Source organism: Hylobates moloch, unplaced genomic scaffold, assembly GCF_009828535.3.
Source record: "Hylobates moloch isolate HMO894 unplaced genomic scaffold, HMol_V3 SCAFFOLD_11, whole genome shotgun sequence".
In the NCBI taxonomy this organism is placed as follows: domain Eukaryota; kingdom Metazoa; phylum Chordata; class Mammalia; order Primates; family Hylobatidae; genus Hylobates; species Hylobates moloch.
The window spans coordinates 32,794,681-32,822,164 of NW_026652286.1; the positions used below are offsets into that span (position 1 = coordinate 32,794,681).

At 38.3% G+C, this 27,484-nt stretch overlaps 2 protein-coding genes across 13 annotated transcripts in view; one reads left to right on the forward strand and one right to left on the reverse strand.

The window, feature by feature from the left end:
* The first annotated feature begins 1,574 nt into the window (after positions 1 to 1,574).
* LOC116476484 (vitamin D 25-hydroxylase) lies at positions 1,575 to 14,615 on the forward strand. 11 transcript variants are annotated; one of them, XM_058446594.1, is made up of 6 exons: positions 2,656 to 2,756; positions 3,491 to 3,528; positions 8,321 to 8,462; positions 11,402 to 12,034; positions 12,610 to 12,939; positions 13,756 to 14,037. In XM_058446594.1, exons 3-6 carry the CDS (start codon positions 8,441 to 8,443, stop codon positions 13,929 to 13,931), a joined length of 1,161 nt encoding a protein of 386 aa, XP_058302577.1. In that variant the 5' UTR covers positions 2,656 to 2,756; positions 3,491 to 3,528; positions 8,321 to 8,440; the 3' UTR covers positions 13,932 to 14,037. The 11 variants fall into 11 exon arrangements, with proteins under 11 accessions (XP_058302580.1, XP_032022425.1, XP_058302577.1 ...); XM_058446592.1 differs by having other exon boundaries at positions 2,678 to 3,015; XM_058446593.1 differs by having other exon boundaries at positions 2,684 to 2,816.
* A 7,774-nt stretch (positions 14,616 to 22,389) lies between these two features.
* The window catches only part of PDE3B (phosphodiesterase 3B), a 229,276-nt gene continuing 224,181 nt past the window's right edge, over positions 22,390 to 27,484 (reverse strand). Inside the window, exons 15-16 of one of the 2 annotated variants that reach the window (XM_032166536.2) lie at positions 24,822 to 24,966; positions 22,390 to 22,998 (exon numbers count right to left, since the gene is read on the reverse strand). In XM_032166536.2, coding sequence (XP_032022427.1) covers positions 22,784 to 22,998; positions 24,822 to 24,966 — 360 coding nt within the window. In that variant the 3' untranslated portion in view covers positions 22,390 to 22,783. Of the gene's footprint in view, positions 22,999 to 24,713; positions 24,967 to 27,484 lie in introns of both variants that reach the window. The other variant, XM_032166535.2, reaches the window with a different exon arrangement.

Genomic DNA, 27,484 nt, shown 5'->3' on the forward strand with positions numbered 1-27,484 from the left:
ACACTCTCAGACGACAAGGTTTGCTTAGTACATGAAGCCTTTGCCCTTGATATTTCCTCTGTTTGGAATATTTTCCCCCATATCTGCCTCAAATTTCCCTTCTATAGTAGGCAGAATAATGCTCCCCTCCCCCAATAGGTCCACATACTAATCCCTAGAACTGTGAATATGTTAGGTTTCATGGCAAGAAGAATTAAGGTTGCAGATGGAATTAAAGGGCTAATCAGCTGACCTTGAGTCGGGATTATCCAGGTGGGCCCAATATAATCACAAGGATCCTTGTAAGTGGAAGAAGGAAGTAGAAGAGAGATAATCAGAGAGACAGCCATGTTAGAAGGATTTAAACTGACATTAATGGCCTTGAAGAGGAAGGAATGGGGACGAAAGCCAAGGAATGTGGGCAGCCTCTAGAAGCTGAAAAAGACAAGGAAATAGAATCTCTCCTACAGTCTCTAGAAAGAATGAAGCCCCACTAACACCTCCCTGTCAGCCCCGGAAGACTCATTTTGGACTTCTCACCTCAAGAATGGTAAGAAAATAAATTTGTGTGGTTTTAAGCCAACAAATTGGTGGCAATTTATTACAACAGTAGTAGGAAACAAATATACCTCTTTAGCAGTTGATCTCACCTCCAATGTCATCTTCCTAATAAGACTTTCCTTGACAGCCCTTGCCTGCTAAAGTATCTCCCTAATCACCAGGTGTTTTCTATGACGCACTTTTTGTTTGCTTATGATTATCGAAAATTATTGTATTTCCATGTCATTGCTCTTCCCTCTCATAAGAATGTAAGTTCTAGAAAGGACTTTGTTGCTCTTATTCACCTATGTATCTCCATTGCTTAGGACATGGGAACATAGTAGACATTCAATAAATATTTGTTGTGTGAATGAGCCGTAAGCTAATGAGGACCATAAAACTCATGCCACTGCTAAATCACAATTACAGGGCAGCTGTTAGAAGAGTGCTAAACCCAGTAAGTCCTGTGTTGCAAGGAACTGTCCAATAGAAAACAGGAATAAAAAACAGCATTAGCAAGAATAATATGAAATCAGTTGCTTAATTCCAGGCAGTGGAGGCAGAAATCTTGAATAGTAAATACTCTCCGTGAACAAGTGCAGACAAGAGTCCCGTGATTGCCAATAAGTAATCAGTTTGGAAAGACCAGAGAGGGGTCAAATATAGGTAAACTGAGTTAATCACATAAACTGCTCAATCATCACAATTCTTAAAAGATCACACACAAAAATAAAGAGGAGAAAAATAGTAAAACAGGACAAAACAGTAAAATTACTTTCTTTTACTACTGATGGGTCAATTTTCTACTGGAAATTCTGAAAAGTATCAGATTCAGCTAAAGACTGCAGTGTTGATCATCTCTCCAGTTTTCCTAGTCTGAAATGAAATAAGCAGACCTGGTACTTAAAAAGACACTTTAAGAAAGGGCTGGCCCCAGAGAGGCAGGATCCGCCTAGCCCAGTGAGTGAGGCCGTCCTGACACCTCGTCAATGCCCTGGTGTCAACATTCTAGAAAACGGACTCCTGGCTCATTGCTCCGCCTAGAGCCGCGCCACCTCCAAAGGGTAGCCCCAGCCACCCGCTTCGCAGAGCCCAGTTAGCCGCTCAAAACTAGAGGGTAGTTGTCCCGAAGGGGCCTGAGCGCTCACTCAGCCAGCCAATGGCCACGGAGCTAGGGCGGGACCTGAGGGTATCCTGCCAATGGCAGTACGGCAGGGCTGGAGGGAGTGCCTGGGTCTCAGGGCTGCGGTGGAGTTCGCACCCCCAGCTCGGGCCGATGTGGAAACTTTGGAGAGCTGATGAGGGCGCGGCGGCGCTCGGCGGCGCGCTCTTCCTGCTGCTCTTCGCGCTGGGGGTCCGCCAGCTGCTGAAGCAGAGGCGGCCGATGGGCTTCCCCCCGGGGCCGCCGGGGCTGCCATTTATCGGCAACATCTATTCCCTGGCTGCCTCATCCGAGCTTCCCCATGTCTACATGAGAAAGCAGAGCCAGGTGTACGGAGAGGTACAGCCCCGACGGGCCCCGGGCAGGGAGGGCCGCCAGGCTGGCCCGGGCTGGCCAGGGCCTTCCTGGTTGGACTTACGGCCGGTCCTGGGCCGACTAGTCGGGACCTCTCCGTGTGCCGGCTGCCCTTTGAGGGACACCCGCTTCCCGGGTCTGGAAGGGAGAAGTCCTCGACGCCGTGCCCCCTGCAAGGGGAGCCCCGCCCCTACCGGTGACCCACTCCGGGCCGAGGCCCCGAGGCGATACAGGCCTGATTTTCCCGCTACCGCTCGAGCTCTTGCTCCTGCGCCTGCGCCGTTTGGCTCGCCAGCTGCGCCGCCACTTCAGGTCCAGGGTGGACAACTGCCCTCTGGTGCGGGCGTCTTGCGAGTCGGCCTCGCAGTCCTGTGGAAGCTGCACGCGGCTTGTCGGAAAATCAAGGCGTTCTGAGTTCTAGATGGTTAATAGCAGGTTCTTCGGTGTCTGCAGTCGACGAATGACTGGTGTAGGCGTTTGCTGTGAGAATTGGAGAACGCAGGGGAACGCCCCTGACTGAGAAGCGGGCCCTGAGAAACGATTGTGAACGCGTGAATGAATTGATGACTAAAATCCGCTGCGGGGGTCCTACAGCGCAGATGGCAATGCCGTTCTGACTGGCTGGGAACGGCCCCTTAGCAGATACTTAAAAGGCGCCTTCTGTGTGCCACTGTCACTGCCAACTTGGTGACTCATTTAAAACTCACAAACAGCCGGTGAGGTCGGTACTTCGCTCCTCCTCATTCTGCGGAGGAGAAAGCAGCACGGAAATGACCTGTGTGTGGGTGTCCCGACGTCCGGAGGGGGCAGGAGTTTCCACGGGTCCTGGCCAGAGCTCACCTGTTTTGTTTTGAATTACACTTATTTATATGCAACTACAGGCCTGACGCTAGCAGTGAAGAAGGCAGATACAGCCTTTTAAGGAGTTGGCAGATGAGTGGGAGAGAGAAAACTAATCTCATTATTGGCCACAGGCTGTGGTCAGTGTTTTGAAGGAAAAGTACAGGGATGTTTGGCAACTGTGGAATTTCAGGTTTGACCTTAAATCCTTACTTAAACCAATTTTTACAAGAATTGGTCTAGGTGCCCAGGTACGGTGGCTCACGCCTGTAATCCCAGCACTTTAGGAGGCCGAGGCGGGCGGATCACGAAATCAGGAGATCCAGACCGTCCTGGCTTACACGGTGAAACCCCATCTCTACTAAAAGAATACAAAAAATTAGCCGGGCGTGGTGGTGGGCGCCTGTAGTCCCAGCTATTCGGGAGGCTGAGGAAGGAGAATAGCGTGAACCTGGGAGGCGGAGCTTTCAGTGAGCTGAGATCGCGCCACTGCACTCCAGCCTGGGTGACAGAGCCAGACTCCGTCTCAAAAAAAAAAAAAAAAAAAAAATTGGTCTAGGTTTCTAGAATAGAAAGTCACTAATGCTTTACGTTCCTTTCACTGTTCACTAACAGTTTACGTCATTAAAGGGAAGCTGGACGAGATAACAAAAGTATGTATAATTCTTAGATCTTATTTTCCAACCTGCAGTTCTCCCAGAATTGAGTTTATTCCCATGATTTTCATGTAATATATTTGATCTCTTTGGTATCTTAGTACACAGCATCATAATATTCTAGAGAAATAAAATGTGAAAGCATAAGACTAGAGATCGGGTCTTCTGCCAGACAAAACTTGACCTCTATTTTGAGTCTTACTTTTTTTTTCATCTCAGTAGTGAGAATAACAACAGAAAACAGTAAAGTGCTACTCAAGTGTTCTTGGTTATTGTGTATATTATTAGTTTTTTGTTTTTTTTTTTTGAGACGAGTCTCGCTCTGTCACCCAGGCTGGAGTGCAGTGGCACCATCTCGGCTCACTGCAAGCTCCGCCTCCCAGGTTCACACCATTCTCCTGCCTCAGCCTCCCAAGTAGCTGGGACCACAGGTGCCCGCCACCACGCCCGGCTAATTTTTTATAATTTTTAGTAGAGATGGGGTTTCACTCGGTTAGGCAGGATGGTCTCGATATCCTGACCTCATGATCTGCCCGCCTCGGCCTCCCAAAGTGCTGGGATTACAGGCGTGAGCCACTGTGCCCAGCCTATGTTATTAGTTTCTATACACAGAACAGATTTGTTCGACCTCTAAATTTGAAAGTATTTTTAAACAAGTTATTTGAAATGGTTTCTCACAGAAAAGGGAATTAACCTTTTCTTATATAAATATCTGAACTGAAAGACACTCTGTATTACTATGAATATTTCTTTTGGACAGGGGGTTGTCTAAGTCCCCTATCATAGTTTTATTGCTGGTACCACTGTTTGAGGGAACCATGGTTCTTTACAGAGAGAGCTCTTGACTACAAATGAAATAGGGCTAAACTGTTACTAGCTGCAATGGGGCAGAGGAAAAACTGAAAGGAGCAAAAATGAAAAAGAATGTATGCATCAAAGAGTAGACATTGTTTGCCTCACTATGCCTTAGATCTAGTTGATAACCACCAAACATATTAACTCTAGGCTACAGCAGCATTTGATCTTTATCCTGGTGTGAAACATCTCTAAAGATCTCCCATTATCTTAGAGATATTTTCCAGTTCTGACAAAGTCTCAAAGTTGGTATAAATTGTTAAAATACTATACCTTTTTTTGGAAGTTGAAGAATACTCTTCCGTCCTGTACTTCCGAAAGGTTCTGGAAAGTTGTACCTAGGACTTAAATAAAATCTTAGTTTTCCACTGTCTTTGAAATTTGAGATGTATGCTCACAGAAAAAAAAAAAAAAACAACTGGACTTTAAAATTGCTTACCCGCCTTTGTGTTAGTCTGTGAATTCAATTCTGCTTTGTGATTCTTGAAAGTTAAACAGCCAGTCCTCAGGACTTATATATTCATTTTAAAGGCAATCTTAAATAGAAGTGTATCACACTGAAAATTACCATTTCCTTGGAGATTCATTCTGAATGTTTAAATTTCTGCAGTAACTTTAATCTTAGTCTAGATTTCAAGAGGCATTCCCTGGCTAGCAAAGCCAATACAAGTGGCATTATCGATTATTTTCAGGTAATGGACTTCAGGACAATAAAATAATTCCATTAAGGCAAGTAGAATTGACAGCGTATTAATTTATTTTTACAGCATTTATTGAGAACTTTATGCACAGCACTGAATGAGATTCTGTGTAAGGATTCAAAGATGAAAAAGATGAAATCACTGCTCCTAAGGAGTTTATAATTTAGCAGGCAGGCAGAAGACAAGAATATGAATGTTTCTGGTTCAAGATAGTGTTAAGTAAGTGCCATGGGAGCTTCTAAGCTCCCATGTGTGGTTCAAAGCAGAGAGAAAAAGAGTGCCCCAAGAGGCCGGGCGCGGTGGCTCACGCTTGTAATCCCAGCAGTTTGGGAGGCCGAGGCGGGCGGATCACGAGGTCAGGAGATCGAGACCACGGTGAAACCCCGTCTCTACTAAAAATACAAAAAAAAAATTAGCCGGGCGTGGTGGCGGGCGCCTGTAGTCCCAGCTACTCGGAGAGGCTGAGGCAGGAGAATGGCGTGAACCCAGGAGGCGGAGCTTGCAGTGAGCCGAGATCGCGCCACTGCACTCCAGCCTGGGCAACAGAGCGAGACTCCATCTCAAAAAAAAGAAAAAGAGTGCCCCAAGAAAGGCATCATGGAGGATGGTCCCTAAAGACTTGGTATGGTTAAGATAGTATGGCAGTCAAGGGAAGCCTTCCAAATGAGGAAACAAACCAAGCAAAGGTTGAAAACTGTGGCAGTCACTTAATGGTTTTCATCAACAGCACTTTGCACATTTGTCTGTTATTAGCATTTAGCTCATGATGTTATAATAATATGTTTAAATGTATGTCTCTACAACTATTAATTCAACATATATTTCTATTGTCATATGCTGTGCACTGTCCTAGGTGCTAGAGAGATAGCAGTGACCAAAACAGAGATTCCTGCCCTTATGTAGCTTATATTCTAGTGGGGGGAAGACAGACAATATAAACACAAGTAAATTATATAATATATTCAAAGAGTGCAGAGTAGGAAGTAAACTAAATTAGGGTAAAGGAATGGAGAATGTTAGTGGGTCAGATTTTAAATTGCTTAATCAGAACAGGTCTCACCACAAAGATAGCATCTGAATAAAGACTTAAAGGAAATGAAGGAGTAAGCTATAGGAATATCAAAAGGAAGAACATTCTAGACTAAGAAAAGAGCAAGAACAAAGGCCATAAAGCAAGAGAATGCCACGTTGAGCATTACCTGTAAAAAGACAAGGGTGAAATTAGGGATGCCAATTAGGAGGTTGTTATTATAACATAAGGGAGAAATGCAGGTGACTTAGATTGGTCACCTGCAGGCTATAATAAATTGTCTGATTCTGTTTATATTCTGAAGGTAGAAACAGCATAACTGCTGAGCAGTTGGATGTGGAAGAAAATGAGTCAGTGTGGGTGACTGCAAATTCCTGGGCCTCAACAACTTGAAGGATGTATGGAGTGGTCATTAACTGGGAGAGTGAAAAATTATGAGTAGGGCTGGTTTGGGTGAGGGAAAGAGACTTGAAGATCACGGAGTGATCTAGAAGGCAAGGAAAATGTTTTGTGTATTCCTGTTTACATCTCTGCCAGCATTATAATTGCCCATAATTGGCACTAAAATTATTGAATAAATCAAAGAATATATAAGCTAATCTTGTACCCTTCCATAGATCAAAGCAGTTTAAGGATAAGTTTTCACAATTTGAGTCACAAACCTTTACCAAAAGTCCTGGAAAACTGTATACAGGAATACATACTAGTTCAAGTAAAAATGTCTCCAGTTCTACCCTCCAATAGAGGACTATTTCAGATTCCTGAGTAAAGGTGGATTGTGTAACAACTTTCTCAAGCCATGGCTGCTCCTTGCTTTTTATGATCCCTGGTGTCCACAATTTGAAGCTCTACCCTGAAGCTCTGTCCTGAAATACATTTGCCCTCTGTTCTGCCTTCATAGTGACACAACTTTGAGTTCATGATTCTTTTACTATCCTTGTGGAATGGCATCTTTTTATTGTCTCTGCCAAAGTTCCCTTCTGCAAAGAGACTTTCCTTTAATAGGACTACATGACTGCATTGTCCCCACTTTGCTCAGCTGGTAGCCATTCCCTTTTATTTAGAACTCTTCTACTGTCACTTTTGACCAATACCACTGCTTATGGCAGGCAGTCCATGTTCTTTTCCCAAGGTTCTGGATATACCTACTGCTCACTTGGCAGAGCCCACCTGTGTGCCAAAGACTCTGGTGGCCCCATTACTCAGCTGGTTAGTTGTTACCACTTGGCAGTCCTCATGACCTATGCTGATATAACTTTCTGCTGAACTTTTGTTCTCTGCTAAGCCTCCTGTTTTCTTCTGAAGTAGTGTGTTCCATGGCTAAATCTCCTTGACTTGTTTGCACAGGGATAAGGCTTGTCTCAGTATTTTGGCTATAAAAAGCTATCCTGAAAGGATGGCAATAAGCAATCTTTACATTCCACTGATAAGGGAATATCATTCTTTCACTGACTAGGCTCTTATATTGGGTTAGCTAGAATAGACTACAGGAGGTGTGACATTGTAAGTGAACCTGGGGTGAGGCACAGGGCAGACAACTCCAGCAAGGCATGGAATGGATCCTGTTTTGCCTTCCCCTTAACTGAGAGGCAGCCACCTAACCTATGTGGTAAATGCCTTTCCTCCAAGGTTAGGTTCCCTTAGAGCCCTCTTCATTCACTTTGTGGAACAAAGAGAGCCAAATACAAATGGGCTTAGTTACAATATGTTTATACTTCAAAGCTGTCTCTCAGGTATTTGACAATCCTCTCCCTCACTAGCCTCATTCATCTTGGAAATAGAAGGAGATTCCTAGATATCATTGAACATTTTGAGGTAGAATGAATCATAAAAGAGCATGTATATCAAATATATTTTCTATGGCAATACTGAAGCCCAAATAGGTTGTGTTCTGCCCAGAGTCTTTTATCTGTTTAATGGCAAACCTTAAACTAGACCCAGGCCTCCTGAGTCCAGTACCCTTTTCATTATACTGTTGGTAAGATTGTGACTTTAGGCACTGAATGGCATAATGAAATCACACAGTTTTGCATGCCTTATAGAAGGAGGGCACTCTGAACATTGTCAGTTGAGTAATAACTGCCTATATTTTCAGGGACGTAACAAATCCTGGAAGAGCTGCACTTACCACTTGTAGATTTCTATGGTTATATTTCTCCATACATGCTGCCATTTAAATGTTGTTTTTCTTCTCTTCTCAAAGATCTTCAGTTTAGATCTTGGAGGCATATCAACTGTGGTTCTAAATGGCTATGATGTAGTAAAGGAATGCCTTGTTCATCAAAGTGAAATTTTTGCAGACAGACCATGCCTTCCTTTATTCATGAAGATGACAAAAATGGGAGGTATGTTTATTTGCACTTATTTAGTGATTTACTAAGCTATTTTAAATCACATTTCTTATTTTAAGTTTTAGTGTGTAGAGTTGGGATTATTTTGTACTGATTAATAAGAAATTATTTATTTACAGAACCTAGTATTTGAAGACCTTTCAGGCTGTACTACATTCATATTTTAGACCAGTACATTGCTAATTCTATTGTGGTCCAGCTCTAATAAGTATTAAAAATAATGTTTTAAAGAATCAGCACCTAATAACATCTGCAGGTTTTGTGAAACAAGTTAGGAATAAACACATACTTTGCACTTGAATCTGAAGTGCCCTTTTGAACCTAGTCTTGAGTACTTGATGACATTTTTACTATCATTTTACTTATAAGCTTACAGAACTTGAAGCAGCTTTCTTGACTACTAATCACTGTGATTAGTATGTGTAGAGTTGCATGGTTTGTGTAAAGGACTAGCATTCTGTATGGTTTAGTATTGATCAGTGTTGGAGATTCCATATTCAACAAGGGGAAAGACTGAAAGTTGACAAAATCGGTAAGAAGAAAGCAGCAACAGACAGCCTAAAATAGAATGTTCAGATCATATACAGTGGTTTTAATAGTTAATAGTATAAGAATTTTTACAAAAGTTGTGTCCTAATTCTCTGAGTTTCACATTTAATTTCAAATAAAAATTTAACAATGTCTTGCTTACATAGGCAAAAACTAAAGACATTGGTTGAAAAGACAAAAATTAAAATCCTATATTACATCACAAAGGAAATCAACTAATGCAGAGAAAGCACAAATTGTAAAAGACTGAATTCTCAGGCCAGAGTATAATGATACTTGAAAGCAGTAATATAAATAAAAAACAAACAATTAGACCAAAGAAGAAGCCACAATTATAATAGACCTTTAAAAAGATGATGAAAATGAAACATGATGCAATCACTGTAATATTTGAGACAAAGTATATATTTTTCAAAGCTGTAAATTTATCGTTTAGACTGTTTTTATCATAAAGCATTCAACTTAAGATTTTTAAAAACCAGGTAGAAAATTATGTGTTGTTTTAAGGTACTATGTACTGACCTTGGAAGTAGAAAATCATGGCAACTATTAGCCCACTGTGTGAATGGAAAAAAGTTGCCCTTTGGGTGAGCCCAGTGTCATGCCCAGGCACACAGCTTGGCCAGTGTAGGGTTATTATAAACAGTGCTCCTCTGTACCTTCTTGTGTATATATCCCATGTGCACATATTTCTCTAGGGCTGGTTTCATCTTGGCACCATTGTACTAGCTGTTCCCTCTAACTGCAGTGGTCTTTCCTCAGGTATTTGCTTGTCTCACTTCCTCATCTCCTATGAGTCTTTACTCAAATGTCATCTTCTCAGTGAGCCTTTTGCTGACTACCCTATATCTTTTTACTTGCTTTATAATTTATTTGTTGTTTTGTCTGTCTCTCCTACTAGTGTCTAAGCTCTGCGAGAGTAGGGATCTTTGCTTCTTTTGTTCCCTGATACATTCCTGACACTTAGAACATTGCCTGGAACATAGTAGGTGTTCCACAAATACATGTTAAATGAATATTTGTTGAATAAATAGTCATCTGGGAGTATAGAAAAAAGAGTGGACTATGGGAATGTAAGATTGCTACACAGCACTAATGACCGCCTTACAGTAACTTTTTAATAAGCTCTACATTCAAAAATTATTGCACAAAAAGTTGTTGGAATGTAAATTTTGTATGTACCTCATGTACAGAAGAGGTACATACAAATGTGACATTTTTCATTGTGGGTTGTGTTAATCCATTTTGTATTGCTATAAAGAAATACCCGAGGCTGGGTAACCTATAAAGAAAAGAGGTTTAATTGGCTCATGGTTCTGCACACTTTATAGGAAGCATGGTGCTGGCATCTGCTTCTGTTGAGGTCATCTGCTTCTACTGAAGCTCACAATCATGGCAGAAGGCATTGAGGAAAGCCAGCATGTCATATGGCAAGAGTGGTAGCAACAGAGCGAGTAGGGAGAGGTCCTTAACTTTTAAACAACCAGATCACACATTAACTGAGCGAGAACTCACTTATCACCAAGAGGATGTTGTAAGACCATTCATAAGGGATCTGCCCCTATGATCCAATCAGTTCCCACCATGCCCCACCTCCAACGTTGGGAATCACATATCAATGTGAAATTTATCAGAGGTACAACCGTGTCCCAGTAATGAGTGAAATTTTGAGTAAAGTACATGTTACATAAATATGTGCACTAAAGATGTTGAATTAATTTAAGGGGCAAAATTTCCATAGTAGCCACATCAAAACAGCAGATACATTGTGGAGACTCTGAAATTTTAAGGCAGGCAGTATCAGCATTAGAAAAGTTTGAGCTTCATGTTTGCCCTTTTTTTGACTTCAGCATTTCGACTACATTGACAGCTCATTCAGAGTACCCTTGCCCATGTCATAGTTACTTGATTGTCTACCATATCCCTTTAACAGGAGGAAATTTATTTTCTAAAATCCATTCTCTTTTAAGCAGGAAATTTCTAATCCTAGAAGGATGATTTTTTAGGTGTTTGTTTAGTCTAAGATAAAGCTTTGTCCATTGAACATGTGGTCACTTGTCTTTGGTAAATTAGGCTTATAGTAAAAGTTGGATGATATAGTCACCTGGGCCTATTTCACCAGGTTAAATTACACAAGACTGATTAGCTTCTTGTGGTGGTGCATTTACAGGCCTTTTCTGCCAGTCCACAGATAAGGAGTAGAAAAACTTTATCTGTTGTAATACTCTGGCTAATGAGTTGCTGAGAACAGGACCCAACCATGTAGTTATATAGGAGGATAATTTGGAGAAGGATGACTAACCATCCATTAAAAAAATTTTGTTCCCTTTCATTTTTTAGATACAGAGAAGTAGGAATTATACGATATTTTAATTTTTTTTCAGGCTTACTCAATTCCAGATATGGCCGAGGATGGGTCGATCACAGACGATTAGCTGTAAACAGTTTTCGATATTTTGGATATGGCCAAAAGTCTTTTGAATCTAAAATCTTGGAAGAAACAAAATTTTTCATTGATGCTATTGAAACGTACAAAGGTAGACCTTTTGACTTTAAACAGTTAATAACGAATGCTGTTTCAAACGTAACCAATCTGGTCATTTTTGGAGAACGATTCACTTATGAAGACACTGATTTTCAGCACATGATTGAGTTATTTAGTGAAAATGTGGAACTAGCTGCCAGTGCCTCAGTCTTCTTGTATAATGCCTTTCCATGGATTGGCATCCTGCCTTTTGGAAAACATCAACAGCTGTTTAGAAATGCAGCTGTAGTCTATGATTTTCTCTCCAGACTCATTGAAAAAGCTTCAGTCAACAGAAAGCCTCAGCTACCTCAGCATTTTGTTGATGCTTATTTAGATGAGATGGATCAAGGTAAAAATGACCCATCATCTACTTTCTCCAAAGAAAACCTAATTTTCTCAGTGGGTGAACTCATCATTGCTGGAACTGAAACTACAACCAATGTGCTACGGTGGGCAATTCTTTTCATGGCCCTTTATCCTAATATTCAAGGTAAGGATTTTCTTGATGATCTCAGGGTCTATCCTTACATGTAGGGTTCATACATGTTTTTGAGTCTTGGCCATGCACAATACATTTTCTTTAGGAACTCCTGCTATGCCAGCCAGGTATAGAAATATTTAATAGTTACAAAAAAGAGTTTTCAAATCTATTATCTCAATTCATGTAAAAAAAATCTCTGAAAGAGGCCTTATTATGCCCATTTTATAAATGAGAAAAAACACTGTGTGTCTGCAAGTGGCAGAGCTGGAATCTGAACTCTGATAGAATTTTAAAAACTAATTTTATGCTTTACTATTTTTCTTACTCCAATTCTAGGTATGTTTAATGTTTATTCTTATTACTTATGTCTTTCACAATAGAGCTACCCAGAGCACTGGCTACTGTTAGTACAAGATATATAGCATATATTTCAATAGAATGCCCAGATAATAAAAAATCTGAATCTGGATGTATCTATATCCTATTGGCTTGTTATAGTTATCCTTTATTTTATTCCAGAGGGAAATAACTTTAGCTATAATTCTAAGAACTGCATAATAACTTGAATACTTTTTCTCTGACAGGACAAGTTCAGAAAGAGATTGATTTAATTATGGGCCCCAATGGGAAGCCTTCTTGGGACGACAAATGCAAAATGCCTTATACTGAGGCAGTTTTGCATGAAGTTTTAAGATTCTGTAATATAGTTCCATTAGGGATTTTCCATGCAACCTCTGAAGATGCAGTTGTACGTGGTTATTCCATTCCTAAAGGCACAACAGTAATTACAAATCTTTATTCTGTACACTTCGATGAAAAGTACTGGAGAGACCCAGAAGTGTTCCATCCTGAGCGATTTCTGGACAGCAGTGGATATTTTGCCAAGAAGGAAGCTTTGGTTCCTTTTTCCCTAGGTAAGATAACTTTCACGGGGCGTAACTTTAGAGTCGAGGACATTGATAATTTATTAGATATAGCATCTTAATCTGAAGCATCCTTCTATAGAATTAAATATCCCAATTCTAAAAACACAGAACTGATTCTTACAGGAGAGAATGATTTAATTGGAAGTAATTAACACCTGTTTCGGCTTAATATAAGCCTTAATTTATTAACTATAGATGAATTTTTGAGAACCCCTGGCTTCTTCTAAAACTGTTTTTCAAAACTTGTGGAATGAGAAGTCAGTAAGAGGTAGCTTGAGAAACTGAGACCCAGAGAGGGAAAAGATATAGTCACTTAAGTAAAACTAGAATCTCACTCTCTTGGCTTCTGGTTATTGTACTTCATCTTCAATTAGGAAAATATTGCTTCTTCTGTGAAAAGGTACACAAGACTCATGGAAGATGGACTAGAAACTCTTCCCCTTCATTGGGGAAGAATACACACTTAGTTGAAATGAAGTGTACTTTTCTTGAGCAAAATGTCTCACCTCAAATTAGATCTTTTGTGGCATATCTTAGGCTCTGTTGCAGCATGGGAGGGAAGTGGGAGATGGAACTAAAGTCTTACAAAAGTCCGTGGTCTGACAAAAGGAGGTAAATGAATGGGTTCTGGGAGCTGAAGTATCAATTTCTATTCTTTGAGATTTAAGAAAATCCTTTAATAAACATAATTCCCTCTTACTTTCTTTAAATTCCAGATTTCCTGAATGACACCCAAATATTAGACATTAATTTTGGTAAAGATTGTGGGTTTAAAAAATTATTATATCTGCTTTTTCTGTTTAGGGAGAAGACATTGTCTTGGAGAACAGTTGGCTCGGATGGAAATGTTCTTGTTTTTTACAGCATTGCTACAGAGGTTTCATTTGCATTTTCCACATGAACTAGTTCCAGATCTGAAGCCCAGGTTAGGCATGACATTGCAGCCCCAACCCTACCTCATCTGTGCTGAAAGACGCTGAAAGTGCCTGGATATTTTCGGGAACAAGGATGTATATTTGCCTTATCCCTGAACTTGGTTTAATCAAATCAATGTGTGTATTAGAATAAAAGTCACAGCATCATAAAACCAAATGAACACAGATGTGTCTTAAAATAGTACTAGAGCAAAAACAAGCACTAGTTGTGATTGTTTTTCAAGATTTTATGACTTCTGGGGTAAAATTCTCTGTTGAGAGACACAAAGGTGCAAATGATGGGTGTTGCTTAAAATGCTCAGAAGGGTCATGGACGCCCTAAGCAGAGCATCTTGTTTAGTACCAGGCACTTTCATCCCTTCTTGACTCCATCTGGCTTCTGTCCTGGGGGGTCTTGTTTCCAGAAACCAGCTCCCTTCTGATCAGGTATTGTCATTAATAAACTGTGTGGTACCAGTCTAGTTTAATAGAGGACTACAGAAGAAATTAAAACCCAAATAAATGAGTTTGGACTATGGAGGTATTTTAGATATGGTGGGAGATGGTAGAAGAAATATGTATTTAATGTAGAGCCTGCCAGTGCTTTCATATCTTGCTCCCTGCTCTGTCTTCATAAGAACTGTGTCTTTCTTCTTATAAATGAGGGTCTGTGTGACCCTGAGTGTCCATCTTCATAGCAGCAGTTAAGTAGATAGGACATTACAATAATACATTTAAAATTTAAAATGATACATGGCTATTAAATCTTTGTTGGCACATTTTCCCTGGCACCACTTCTTTCTAAAACCAATCACAAGGATTAAAGATTGAATTCACTTATATCTTTTAGAGGTCTCTAGGCATTTCCATGGGTTAGTGTTATTTTTCTAAAGATAATTATATTCGAATCCAAAAACATGCTTTAGAGACAGGGTAACTGTGTAAACTGGGACACTTGAGAGTGAATGGGGTCCTATTCATAATTATGTCAGGACAACAAGGGTAAATTGTGACTGCCCTAAACAAACTGAAATGTATATTGACCCATTTATAGCTATTTTTACATCATCATTTCTTCTAAAGTTGTTAAATTATGGGTACATGCTCTTGTAACATGGCTCATGAATAGTTGCAGCCTCAGAGTCAGTGCACACAACAATGACTTCTATTAAGAATATGGATTTAACCTTAGTTTGGACTTAGCTGTTGAACAGTTTCAAGTTTGTGTGTTATACATCAGGAGTTTGCATCTTGGATATATTCAGATGTTTCCAGTTGCAAGGGAAAGAAAATCCTTGCAAGTTCACTTAAGTAATAAAAGGGAAATTTGGAGGAAGGGTGGAAGTTTTAGGGTCCGTATGGCTTAGATGTTACATGGTGTAATCAAAGATCCTGCATCTTTCCACCTCTGAATTTTGCCTTCCAGATGATACCAGCTTTATGTTAAGACTAGCTCATGGAGTACATGTGCTTTGCCCACCTCCATACAGAGAAAGCAAGCTTAGATCGTTTCTGGGAGAGCAAGGGAATTTTTCAGATGCTCCCAGAAAACTGTTTTTTGTGTCCTGTAGGTTCTGAGTTATGTGCCCATCCATTAATTTAAAACTATGTGAGTGTAATTATGGTTCACTTAGCCTGAACATATGCCTGACTACCAGAAGTAGTGATGGAGTTGGCTTCTCCCAAAACACATGTGCTACATATGGGTGGTGTAGTTATCTAAGCAAAACTAGGGATAATTATGAAGAGAAGAGTCAGAAGACCAACTATAGTGTCTGCCTCACTTGCTAAGCCAAGCAACTTTCCAACCTACCTTCTTGAATCTTTCTGTAATTATTTTATTTTATTTTTTCAGAGATAGTTGTCCAGGCTGGTCCTGAACTCCTGGGCTCAAGCAGTCCTCCAAGCTTGGCTTCCCAAAGTACTGGGATTACAGGCATGAGCCATCACATCCTGCCCCAACCTTCCTGAATCTTGACAAACATATTCAAGTTGCTCCTTAGTCTTTGTTCTTTCTTTGATACAGCAAATCTCTCATCCGAGGGCCTCTTACTGTCATTATCTGCTATAAGAGCCTAAGTTGAACTTTAAGGTAGTTTTACTAGGCAAAACAACTTAGTGAACTGAAGTAGATTATAATAAATGTTGAGGAGGCTTTCTTTTGCTTTTGAGTACACCACTACTGCTGCTAGTACAATTTAGGAACTCCATAAATCTATGCAGAATGAAGATCATGCTATTTTCATTGCCTTGCTTCCAAGTTTGCATTTTTCCTTAATCAGGTTAATGTAAGCCTGACAAATTATAAAAGATATAGATTCATCAACTTTTAAAGGTAGAAGAGCCTTAACTTCACTTAATGTGCTCATTTTATAGCCAAGGAAATAGAGGTTTACATAGGGGAAGTGAATTCTCTAGATCACGGCAGAGGCATGCCTTATTTCATTCCATATTCCTTTTATTCACACCCAATAATTTATCTTATGCTTTACAATTTATAAGGCTGTTTTTCATTATGCTTTCAACTCGATTATTTGGAACCAGTTAGCTGCGGTAAAAATAAAATGCTGCACTTTTGGAAAAATATAAATTAACATGAATTAGTAAGTAATCCATATTGGAAAAATCTATTTTTTGAAATTACATTGTAACAGATACATTGGATCTACGCAATAGGGATGCCTTCTCTCTCATCAGTCAGTGCTAAGCTACTAATTCAAATGTTAGAAATCTAATTTCTGATTCAACAAGTGAGCACACTTGTTTTTTTCTCACATATCACTGAAATAACCATTAAGGATAGGAAAAGGAATGAAGGCATTGAGAATATGGGTTGAGGGCAATGTTAGTGGATCAGATACTTTGAAATTTTAGGAGATGGAAGATGAATGGAAAAATACAGAAAACCACAAATAAAATCATGCATAGACGAAGCCAGAGGTGGAGATGGGAGCCCATTCTTCACGGGATAGCTATGGAGAAAATCAGTACATAAGGAGAGAAGTAGGTAAGGAGAACTTTTTCTAAAAGTGGAAAGAAATCAAGCAGATTTACTGGGATAAACAGCTGAACAATTTGCCCCATCTCATTTTCTCCTCCTGTTTGTGCAACTGTAGAACTTGCCCCCAAGTGCTGAAATAAGTATAAATAAATTGGGTTCCTATGCCAAGGAGATGATGGTGCTCCTACCTGGGATTAGTGCCCTAGATTGAGGGCTCCCTAATTTTGTCTGATTTTGAACAGTAAGTTCTCTAGCACCTAAACTGTTAATCAAGTATGAGGACAAGTTTCAGTGAACCAAATGATGACTGGGGAAACATCAACAAAAGGACTAGCCTTGAGCATTGAATACATTTAATTATAGAACTAAGACAATAGTGGCATAAATGTGACAATACTATCTAAATGCTTTATACTCTGATAAAAATAATGCATCTAACAAAAAATGAGGAGAAATAGTAGAACACAGAATAAGCTCTGTTTTGTATAGTTAGAATTCAAAAGATACAGTTTAAACGTGACAGTAGTAGAAGTTTAAGAATATTTAACAGTACAATTTACAAGAGTAAAGGATAATATTGCCTTAAATTGGGTAGTGGGAGATAGAGAAGAATATGTACAAGCTAATTTTTTAATTTATAGATGAGAAGCAGATAGTATAAAGAAATGGGGTCCAAAGATAGTATAACTATAGCCACTGAATCAAAGATACACACTTTCTTAAATGTCGTAATTAAAATGAGTTTTTAAGAAAAGAGCAAATAATATGAAGAATTAAGTCCTTACAGTCACATGAATAAATATAAATGGGCTTATCTCACCTATCAAAAAGGTGTTCATATAATATAGCATTGGATTTGATTTCAGACCAAATCCAATGCTATATTATTGTTGTATAGAAGAGATACTTAAAACATAGGTTAAAGGTTAAAAATAAAAGGATGGTTAAAGGCATGCCAGGAAATACAAATAAAAAGAAAGCAGGAGTCATGATCTTAATAAAACAAGGCAGAATTCAAGCCAGAAAACATAAGACAAAAAAGTGCACTTTGTAATTCTAAATACTATAATTCATAAGGACTTTATAATAGTTATAATACCACAACAAGTAACAACTTTCGTAAAGCATAAATTACAAGACAAAGACATGCAAAAAGAAATAGGTAGAAGTACCTTAATACTGACAGCCATGTTACCCAGGCTGGTCTCGAACTCCTGGGCTTAAGAGATCCACCCACCTCGGCCTCCCAAAGTGCTGGGATTGCAGCGTAAACCACCAAACCCAGCCAAGAATAAGGAATTTTTCTGTGTAGTCATATGGCGAGATGTCCAGGATAAATAATAAAACAAAGATACAGAATGCAGCAGTGTTAGCAAGCAAAAAGGGCTCATTGTCCAATGTACCAGAAGCCAATACTATGACACACAGTTTTTGAGAAAAGGAAAGCTTGATACTCAAAGTAGACTTCCAACTATTTGCTGTTGACTCCCAAATCCATACTTGTAGCCCATATCACTTTTCTGAGTTCCATACCTACATTGAAATACACTTGGTTGTCTCAAGCCCCTTAATCTCACTTTGCTCTAATCTGAATTGATCTCTTCACTCTCTTAACACATCCAAAATCAACTCCTTTGATATACCCTATCTCAGTAAATGATATTGACAGCTGTCTAAATCAGAAGTCTGGGAGCCACCCTTATTATCTTTCTTACCCCCATACCAACTCTATCTTAAATCATAACTCTGTTCACGTCCCTGTGGTCCACAATCTATTCCAGTCAATATCGCCAAGCACTCCCTATGTCTAAATCTTGCTCTGCCGTTCTGTCAAAAGACAAAATTAACAACAAATTAGTTACAGATCTAATTGGCTTTTATTCTAGATTCATGTATCAGCTAACTTTCATTCTACAAAATAGAATGAAGTTCCCACTGGGTAATGGCAGAACAGTGGGTTTTGTAAGGATGAGAACAAAGAAACAGAATAATAGAAAAATAAAAACTGATTGGTTATCATTAGGTTACTTCAGATTACATCTTTGTACAGGTTAAAGCAGAGTGGACTTCCTTGATTATGCTCAGATAGACTGGAATCTCCTGTTTTGAGGAAAAACTAGTCTGGGGATCTACCTATTTCCTTAAAGTTTCAGTTTGATTGTGTGGCATTTAGTATGAGTGACTCCATTTTGCTTTGGTCTGGTCTATTGGGGCCTAGGTGCAGGAACTCAGTCCAAAACAATAGTTTTAAACCATTCAAAATACAGTTGACCCTTGAACAACATGGGTTTGAACTCCATGGGTCCACTTATATGTGGAGTTTTTCAGTAAATGTAGTTGGTTCTGCATTGGCAGGTTCTGCATCCGTAACCAAATGCAGATGAAAATATAGTATTCGTAGGATGCGTAACCCTCGTATAGAGAGGGCCAACTTTTTGTATCTGCAGGTTCCATAGGGTTGACGGTGGGAATTGGGTATGTGAAGATTTTTATAGCTGAGGAGGTCCTAGAACCAATGCCCCACGTATAACAGGAGACAACTGAAGTATGCTATTTGATCCTCATAAAATGTAAATCTAATCATGTTATTCTTCCAGATTGAAAGTTTTCCATTGTTTCCCATTTCCTTTAGGAATAAAGTTTAAGTGGCATGTCACGTTTTACAAGGCCCTTTATTAACCACCATCTCTCTACCACTCCCTCTTCTTGTGTTCTATCTTCCAGCCACCCTAAATCTCTTTTGGCTCATCCAGTGTGGGGATGCTTTCTCTTCTGGCCTCTGTACATGCTGTTTTTCTCTCTACAAGCAATCATTTCTGAGCTAAGTCTTTAATTCTTCAGTTCTGAGTTTAAAAGTCACCTTCCTTTGAGAAGTGATTCATCTCTGCTCCACCTGCCACTCCTAACCCCTACACATCTAGAGCAGCTTATACTAATCTGGCAACTATAATGAAGGAACCAGAGTTGTATCTATTCATCTCTTTTGTGAAGTTTCTTTCTATGAGATGATGCAATCTACATACAAAGAATTTCTGACGACTTAAGTAAGCCAGAATCTCCAGGTTTCTTGTAAAAATAAGTAGAAAAAGCCAATAGCACCAACAAAGTAAGTAATGAAATAATAGCAGGAAACAGCTTTCAAATCATGAAATAATTTTTAAAAGTACTTTTATGGAGAAAAATGTGTCAGTAGGTACATAGATATAGCACTAAAAGAATATTTCTAGTACCAGTGGCTTTAAAAATATAAAATTTATGATGAAAATTATTATAACAAGAAATTAGGCCGGGCGCGGTGGCTCACGCTTGTAATCCCAGCACTTTGGGAGGCCGAGGCGGGCGGATCATGAGGTCAGGAGATCGAGACCACGGTGAAACCCTGTCTCTACTAAAAATACAAAAAATTAGCCGAGCGTGGTGGCGGGCGCCTGTAGTCCCAGCTACTCGGAGAGGCTGAGACAGGAGAATGGCGTGAACCCGGGAGGCAGAGCTTGCAGTGAGCCGAGATTGCGCCACTGCACTCCAGCCTGAGCCTGGGCGACAGAGCGAGACTCCGTCTCAAGAAGAAAAAAAAAAGAAATTAATCTGATTCAGTAGCAATCAAAGTAAGATCTGTAATATGGCTTATGGCAATTTCTCAAGTAAGATTTCATCTAATGATCTAATGGTATGGTGTGCATTTAATATATTCTCACATTCTTTCTTACACTTATGAATTTTTAAGTTTCAGCCCAGGAGAGATACTTTTTTGGGTTTCTTTAGGCTAGTTATTTTTACATATGTCAATTACTTAGCAAGGGTTAAATAATTTAAGGACTATATTATGTAAAAATGAGTTTCCAGTAGTAATTGGATTTATAATTAAATCCAATAAATCCAGTATTTGTAATTTCAAATGCTGCTTTTGAAAAAACAACATAAACTAAAAAAACCCAATATAAAACCCAATACAATAACAGACAGTATAGAAATGTGATTGAATCTCAATATGCATGCTTGCACATGTATGACTTTAAACACATACACTTGTATGTATTCTGCAGGAGAGGAAATAATAGCAGAAGTACACTTAAACATGATGGAAAATGTACTCTAGAGAAATATAAGGACAGGATATGTATATTGTAAGTGCAAATATAAATTATCAGTTAAAATTTTATTAATTAGTATTAAGTAGTGGGACTGGTTTACAAATAGTGTGTGACAATGGTAACAAAAGTGGCAGCAAGGAACTCGGCACTCACTCAACATGTCTAATAAATAAAGCTTAGTGATTCATTAAATATTGACACGGTGAAGGATCAAAAATTCTAACACTTCCAGAGATCTTAAATTGTTATCTTTCAGATAAGCCAAATATTCTAGATAAGTAAGAAACTGCATGCCAATACCATATTCTAAAGGAATTACCTTGGAAAATTAATGGCTTCATTGTGTGCAAAATTGCATGAATCCAAAATATGACATGGTCTCCAATAATAACAGAAAATATTAGCCTACCATTTTGCCATTATTTTGGCTGCTCTTTATATCTTCAAATGTATTTCACAAGTAGGGTACATATCCACACACTAGCAAGTTTACAAAACATTGTAAATTTGGTCCATTTTCTTGCAATTATTTTAATAATGTGGTTATTTAATAATGTACTTTTGTATGAAATGATTTATTAACATATTTAGATTTTTATATGAAAAATAAGTATTCCAATCTTTACTTGTTCTCAGAAATCAGTCTTGCAGTTGGGCTTCAGAAATAATAAGTAGTGATAGGTCATTTCTGTCATGTAGTCTTGAGGCAGAGGGAAATTAACAGAGAGATGAACATCAGTTTTAGAGTAAACAAATGACAGCTAAGATGTGGATCTAAAGATAACCACATGTTCCAATTATTTATTCAATGTATGTGTCCTTTAGGGCTTACTATATTTCTTTTTTTATCTTTGATGAGATTAGTTTCATTTGATTTTGCATTAAGGCAAAAGACAGACATCTCCTTTTCCTTTTAATTAGTTTCAAATTCATCTAAGAAGAGAAAATGTTGCTCATTTCATAAAAGGTTAACCTTGGTATTACGGTAAATTTTTTTTCTTCTGACAAATCTGTGCTGTGTTTATATTAACTAAATCTTTAAAAATACGAATCCTGAGCTAGAGTAAAAACGACAATTTTGACTAAAGAATAAATCTCTTCATTGTTAAACCTAAACAGCTTTAAAATTCAGCCATGGAACATAAGACTGGAATTCAAACTTCTGATGTCCATGGCAAACCTGAATACTCTCAGCAGAAATAAAACACACATAGTAGATAATACACAATAGTAAAAAGCATCAGAAATTGATGCACCTGGATTTTGTTAAATATAACAAAGGTCACTCGGTCCTTCATGGATAAACCTAGCTGGGAGAATAGCACTGAACAGTGTATTGCATTGAGCAGAAATCCCTCAGAAAGGCAACACTGGATTCATTTTTAGACAGGCATAGACTTTACAACATTCAAAGACATAAAAGACACACTGGGAAATACAATTTGAATCTATTTTCATAAAAGCAAAAAGTTCTGGCTGCTTTGGAACTGAAATAAGTCACTTGAGTTTTTAGTTATAGCTAACCCCAAATAAAAAATAAGAGCTCACTACCCAGCAAAGCAGCATTATGACAAAGTATTCATACACCAGTGAAGGATTTAAGGGCAACATGGGTCAACACGGATGGTATTTTTGGTTTAAGAATAGTTTTCTAGTTCCTGTGAAAGTGCATATGAGTGGGAAACTGCCAGCAGAGCAAGGATCCTCTCACAGTATTAAGGCCTGTCCACGTGGGAATGGTCAGTTGAGAGTCAGCCGGTGAACACTAGGCAATGATTTCTGCCCCTGGGCACAGCCCTCTGGGCTTCTTCAATATGACTTTTCTTTTACTCAAACTGTCGCTCTTCCTCTTCATCTGCTTCTTCAATGACCTGAATCTCATCTGCTTGAGGTAAGGAGGAATTCTCCACCTGCAGTTTATTCCCATCAGCTTTACATTTTTCTTCTTCCTCTATGATTTCCTTCCATATCTTGTGGTTTTCAGTGAGGTGGTGCATTAGCTGACAAAATATTCGCCGTCTGCTTTTCCTTCTTGGTGGTTCTGTGAAATTTAAAATAAATATACTCTAATCATAGCAATATGATTTAATCATTCATTCAACAAATATTAAGTGCCTATTCTAGGTATCTAAGCACTAGGATTATAAAAGTAAACATACTATAAAATAATAGTATAATAAAAATAATATAATGAAATAGTACTACAAAAATAATCCCTGCATTATGGTGTTCAGATTCTAGTAGAAAGAGCTAGGAAAACAGAAAGAAGCAAAACAGGAATATATTAGAGGGTATTGTTATGGATGAAAACAAAATAGAGAAGAGGTTTAGGGAAAACTGGCTGGGTATGGTGAAGAGGGAAGAATCGTGCTGAAATTTCAAATGAAAATAACCCAAAGTTAAAAAACAACCTTTAAGGGCATCTTATGTATTGAATTAAACACAATTACCAACATTTTGATGAGTGTAATTTTTTCTTTTTTTTTTTTTTTGAGACAGAGTCTTGCTCTGTCGCCCAGGCTGGAGTGCAGTGGCACGATCTCAGCTCACTGGAACCTCCGCCTCATGGGTTCACGCCATTCTCCTGCCTCAGCCTCCCTAGTAGCTGGGACTACAGGCGCCCGCCACCATGTCCAGCATATTTTTGTATTTTTAGTAGAGATGGGGGAGTATAATTTTTAGAAGTCAGTCAACCTTCAGATGCTAATGCCATTTTTTAAAAAAAGAATTTTAAATACATTTTAATAGGATTTGCCATGCTAATCCTAAATACAAGGCATGTGTGTGTTGCAGTGGGAGGTTCTTTGTAGTTTTCCTATCTAGTCTGACTTATTGCATGCTTGAAAATCATAACAATACTTATGTAGGTATAATTTAAATTCTACTTTAAAATGAGCAAATAACTGATTTCATTCACAATTACAAAGTGATAATTTTCATTTCATTTTCCATTTATACTAATTGTCTTATACAGAGAAGTATGTCATTACAGTTTGGTAACTCAAATTCATAATGCCACAAAACTTGGCTCTCCCTTTACAGCCAGGGAATGTATGTTTTCCTACCCCCGCCCCCACTGTTTTGATCTATTTCTCAAGTCTATGTGGACAGCAGATTAGTAGGCTGCTATGGAAGTTGTGCTCCTCAGCTGCCCAGTGGGATTGGGGGTGAGATGTGTGAAAAGGAGTGACATGAAGGAGGACTTGCCATGAGGATCCACCTCACATATGTTCAGATGTGGTGACAGCCTTATCGTGCATGCACAGGTGGAGCCTGCTGAAGAGTACTGGCTGGAGGACAACACCTCAAGAGATGTTACTTTAATTAAATAAGAATAAGAATGCTTGTTGTATGACATTATTCACCCAGTACCCGGCATACAGAAGTTACTCAAAACATGACTATTGAATCTGAACATTTAGATAGTGGTTACTCAATGTAATGACTGCTGAATCTGTATCTGAGAAACAAAGTTCCAAATCTAAGTTAAATAGATATATGCAGTTATTAAAGGTTGAGTATCCCTACTCAAAATGCTTGAGACCAGAAATGTTTCTGATTTTGGAATATTTGCATTATATTTAGCATCTCTAATTGAAAAATCTGAAATCCAAGTGTCCCAATGAATATTTCCTTTGAGTACCATGCTGGCACTCAAAAAGCTTTGGATTTTGGAGCATTTCATATTTCAGATTTTCAGACTTGGAATACTCAACCTGTAACATTAAATAAATTATAATGTCCCTATATTCTTACTTGGATTTAAATTGTTTTCCATTTCTTCATCATCTGTATCTAATTCTTCACCCTCTTGATCATCACCACTTTCAGTATCATTATCCTCTTCTCCTTCTATCCACTGACCTGGTAGCAAACCAGCAGCATCATAGGAGTTACAGAGGGGACCCACTATGTGGGTGATAAAAGATTCTTGGAGTTTTGCTAGTTGAGGAGAAGAACGATCCATGAATGGACTGATGGGCAGACCAAGATTTGCTTCTTCATCTCCCTGCATATTTTAAAAAGAAAAGTACATTTTTAATTGGTGAAAGAACCACCACTGAGCTTTGCTGTTAAAATTATCTTGAGTTTTTTTTAAATAAACAATCTATATCAAAATATTTTTTATAAATAAGCATCAATGAATCTATCATTTCAACTGTAAGAATTTAACATTGAGAAATCCTAAACAAAACTTTATTCTCAAATTCTGTCCACATCAACCAGTATGGCTGATACTCAGTTAATAAGAAACATACAGATCTATTAAAATAAGTATCAGATATTTTACTAACAAACTGCAAAATTCCATAGTGTCAATTATGGATTCTCTTTATCTAGGGGCAAAAGCATAATAGAAACATTTTTGTTGTAGTTACATCTCAAATGTACAGAGCTGAATTTTGCAAGTGCTTTTCAATAACACTACCTCCACCCCCCCCTTTTTTTTTAACAGCAGAACTCTCTAATGATTCAAAATCAGAAAACCTAATATGAAAAACAACTAAAGTAGAGCTACCATGATTGAGGTGAGGATCCTGGGGCTAGATCCCCAATGGCCTGCCTTCTGGTACCCTCCCACTGTGGCTTCTAGGGCTTAATTTGAGATCAGACTACAACCTGTGTAGTGTTGGGCAAGCTCTATGTGCAAATGCACTGTGTGTAAAATCTGAATAATAATCTACCTAATAGGGATGCTATGATGAGGTTAAAAGGAAATACTATATAAAGTGTTTAGCAAGTACTGAGCATTCTCCAAATGGTACTATTAATATTTTAGTCCTAGTGTCTAAACTGGTTTGGGATAAATTACTCCCTACAATGTACAAATTCTGCAGGTAAGTAGTGTCTGTTCTGTAATGAGCCAACATAATAACTCCGAGGAAACAACCAGAAACTGTCCCCGTGATTAACTGTCCCACAATTAGAAATCTTTTACGAGACTATTGTCTATGAGGAAGCAAACAATTGATATTTTTCCAAAAACAGTTGGGTTTATCTATAGGACTCTGTAATTTCATAGATATAACCCAGGAGTTTGGCTTTTCTAAGCCCACAGCAGTTAAATGGCTGTAGGCATATAAAGACAGTATAATTAGTATAATAAAAAAAAAGTTGGGCATGGTTAGAATTTTACATCAACATCTGAAGAAAGTTTAATAGCATAACCAGAATGAGAAAGAAGTTTAGTTCTGATGAGGGATGATTAAAACTTTCATAAGTGGGAGGATATCAGATGACGTTTTCCTGCTTTGATATTGAATAATGACACTTAGATTAAGTGAAAGTCTCTGAGATAACATATTGTTTTTAGTGATATATATGAAATTATAATAGTTAACATTTATTGAGCACTTACGTATCAGAAACTATTCCAAGAAGTCTACATATATTAGTTCATTTAATCCTCATAGAAACCTTATGAGGTAGGTACCATCATTATTCCTATTTTATCAATGAGGAAACTGGCACAGAGAGGTTAAGTAACTTACCCAACCAAGGTCATATTGCAGATAAGGAAGAGAAGCCAGGATTCAACCTCAGGCATGGCTTCCAGGTTTGCTTAGTAAGTATTCTATATGCTTTTAAAATAATATGTGAGATCTAAATGAATATTTCTAATGTTCTCTCACTGAACTAGTGAATTTTCTAAAATTGACATACACCATTATTTTTTATTACCCATTTGTACATATAATATAAAGATAACATTTTCCCTAGCATAAAATTCCTCTTTTGTAAACATGAGATCCATGGGCGAGCTCTAAAGCAAGTTTCAATTATCACTGAGAATGAGAATGAGAATATGCAAACTGCATATTATAATCTTACAAATTAGGTAAATATAGCCATTTACTACCCCAAATTAAATATAATTTAAATATATCAGATAATAGTAAAATATTAATAATCTTTCCATGATTATACAGTATGGCATTTTGTAACTTATAAAAAGCAGAGTATACATTATTGTGTTGGGATGTTTAGCTGGTGGGTGTAAAACATTGCACATTTTCAATACAATCTGGAAGTAACAAAATATACCAGGTGCATAGTTATATAGGCTCAATTACTCCCACTTTCCACTCATGTTAAGAAAGCCCTCACCTGGTAGATATGTTGACCTTTCCTGATAATTAGGGCCAGCAAGGATTTCTAAGGAATGTAATTCCAAAGTCAAAAAGGTGTATTTGCTATTTTGGAGATAACAAAATGTTAGGCATGTCAGGAAATCAGTGCACTCCTACGTTGTAGGAAGCCTCAAAATGGGACCCCAAAAAATGGCAGATTCAGCAAAGTGGAAAGATTATTTTAATGCCAAAAATTTTATAGTATTCTCTGATAGTAGTTTGTATTTCTGTGGGATCAGTGGTGATATCCCCTTTATCATTTTTTATTGTGTCTATTTGATTATTCTCTCTTTTCTTCTTTATTAGTCTAGCTAGTGGTCTATTTTGTTAATCTTTTCAAAAAACCAGCTCCTGGATTCATTGATTTTCTTTTGAAGAGTTTTCTGTGTCTCTATC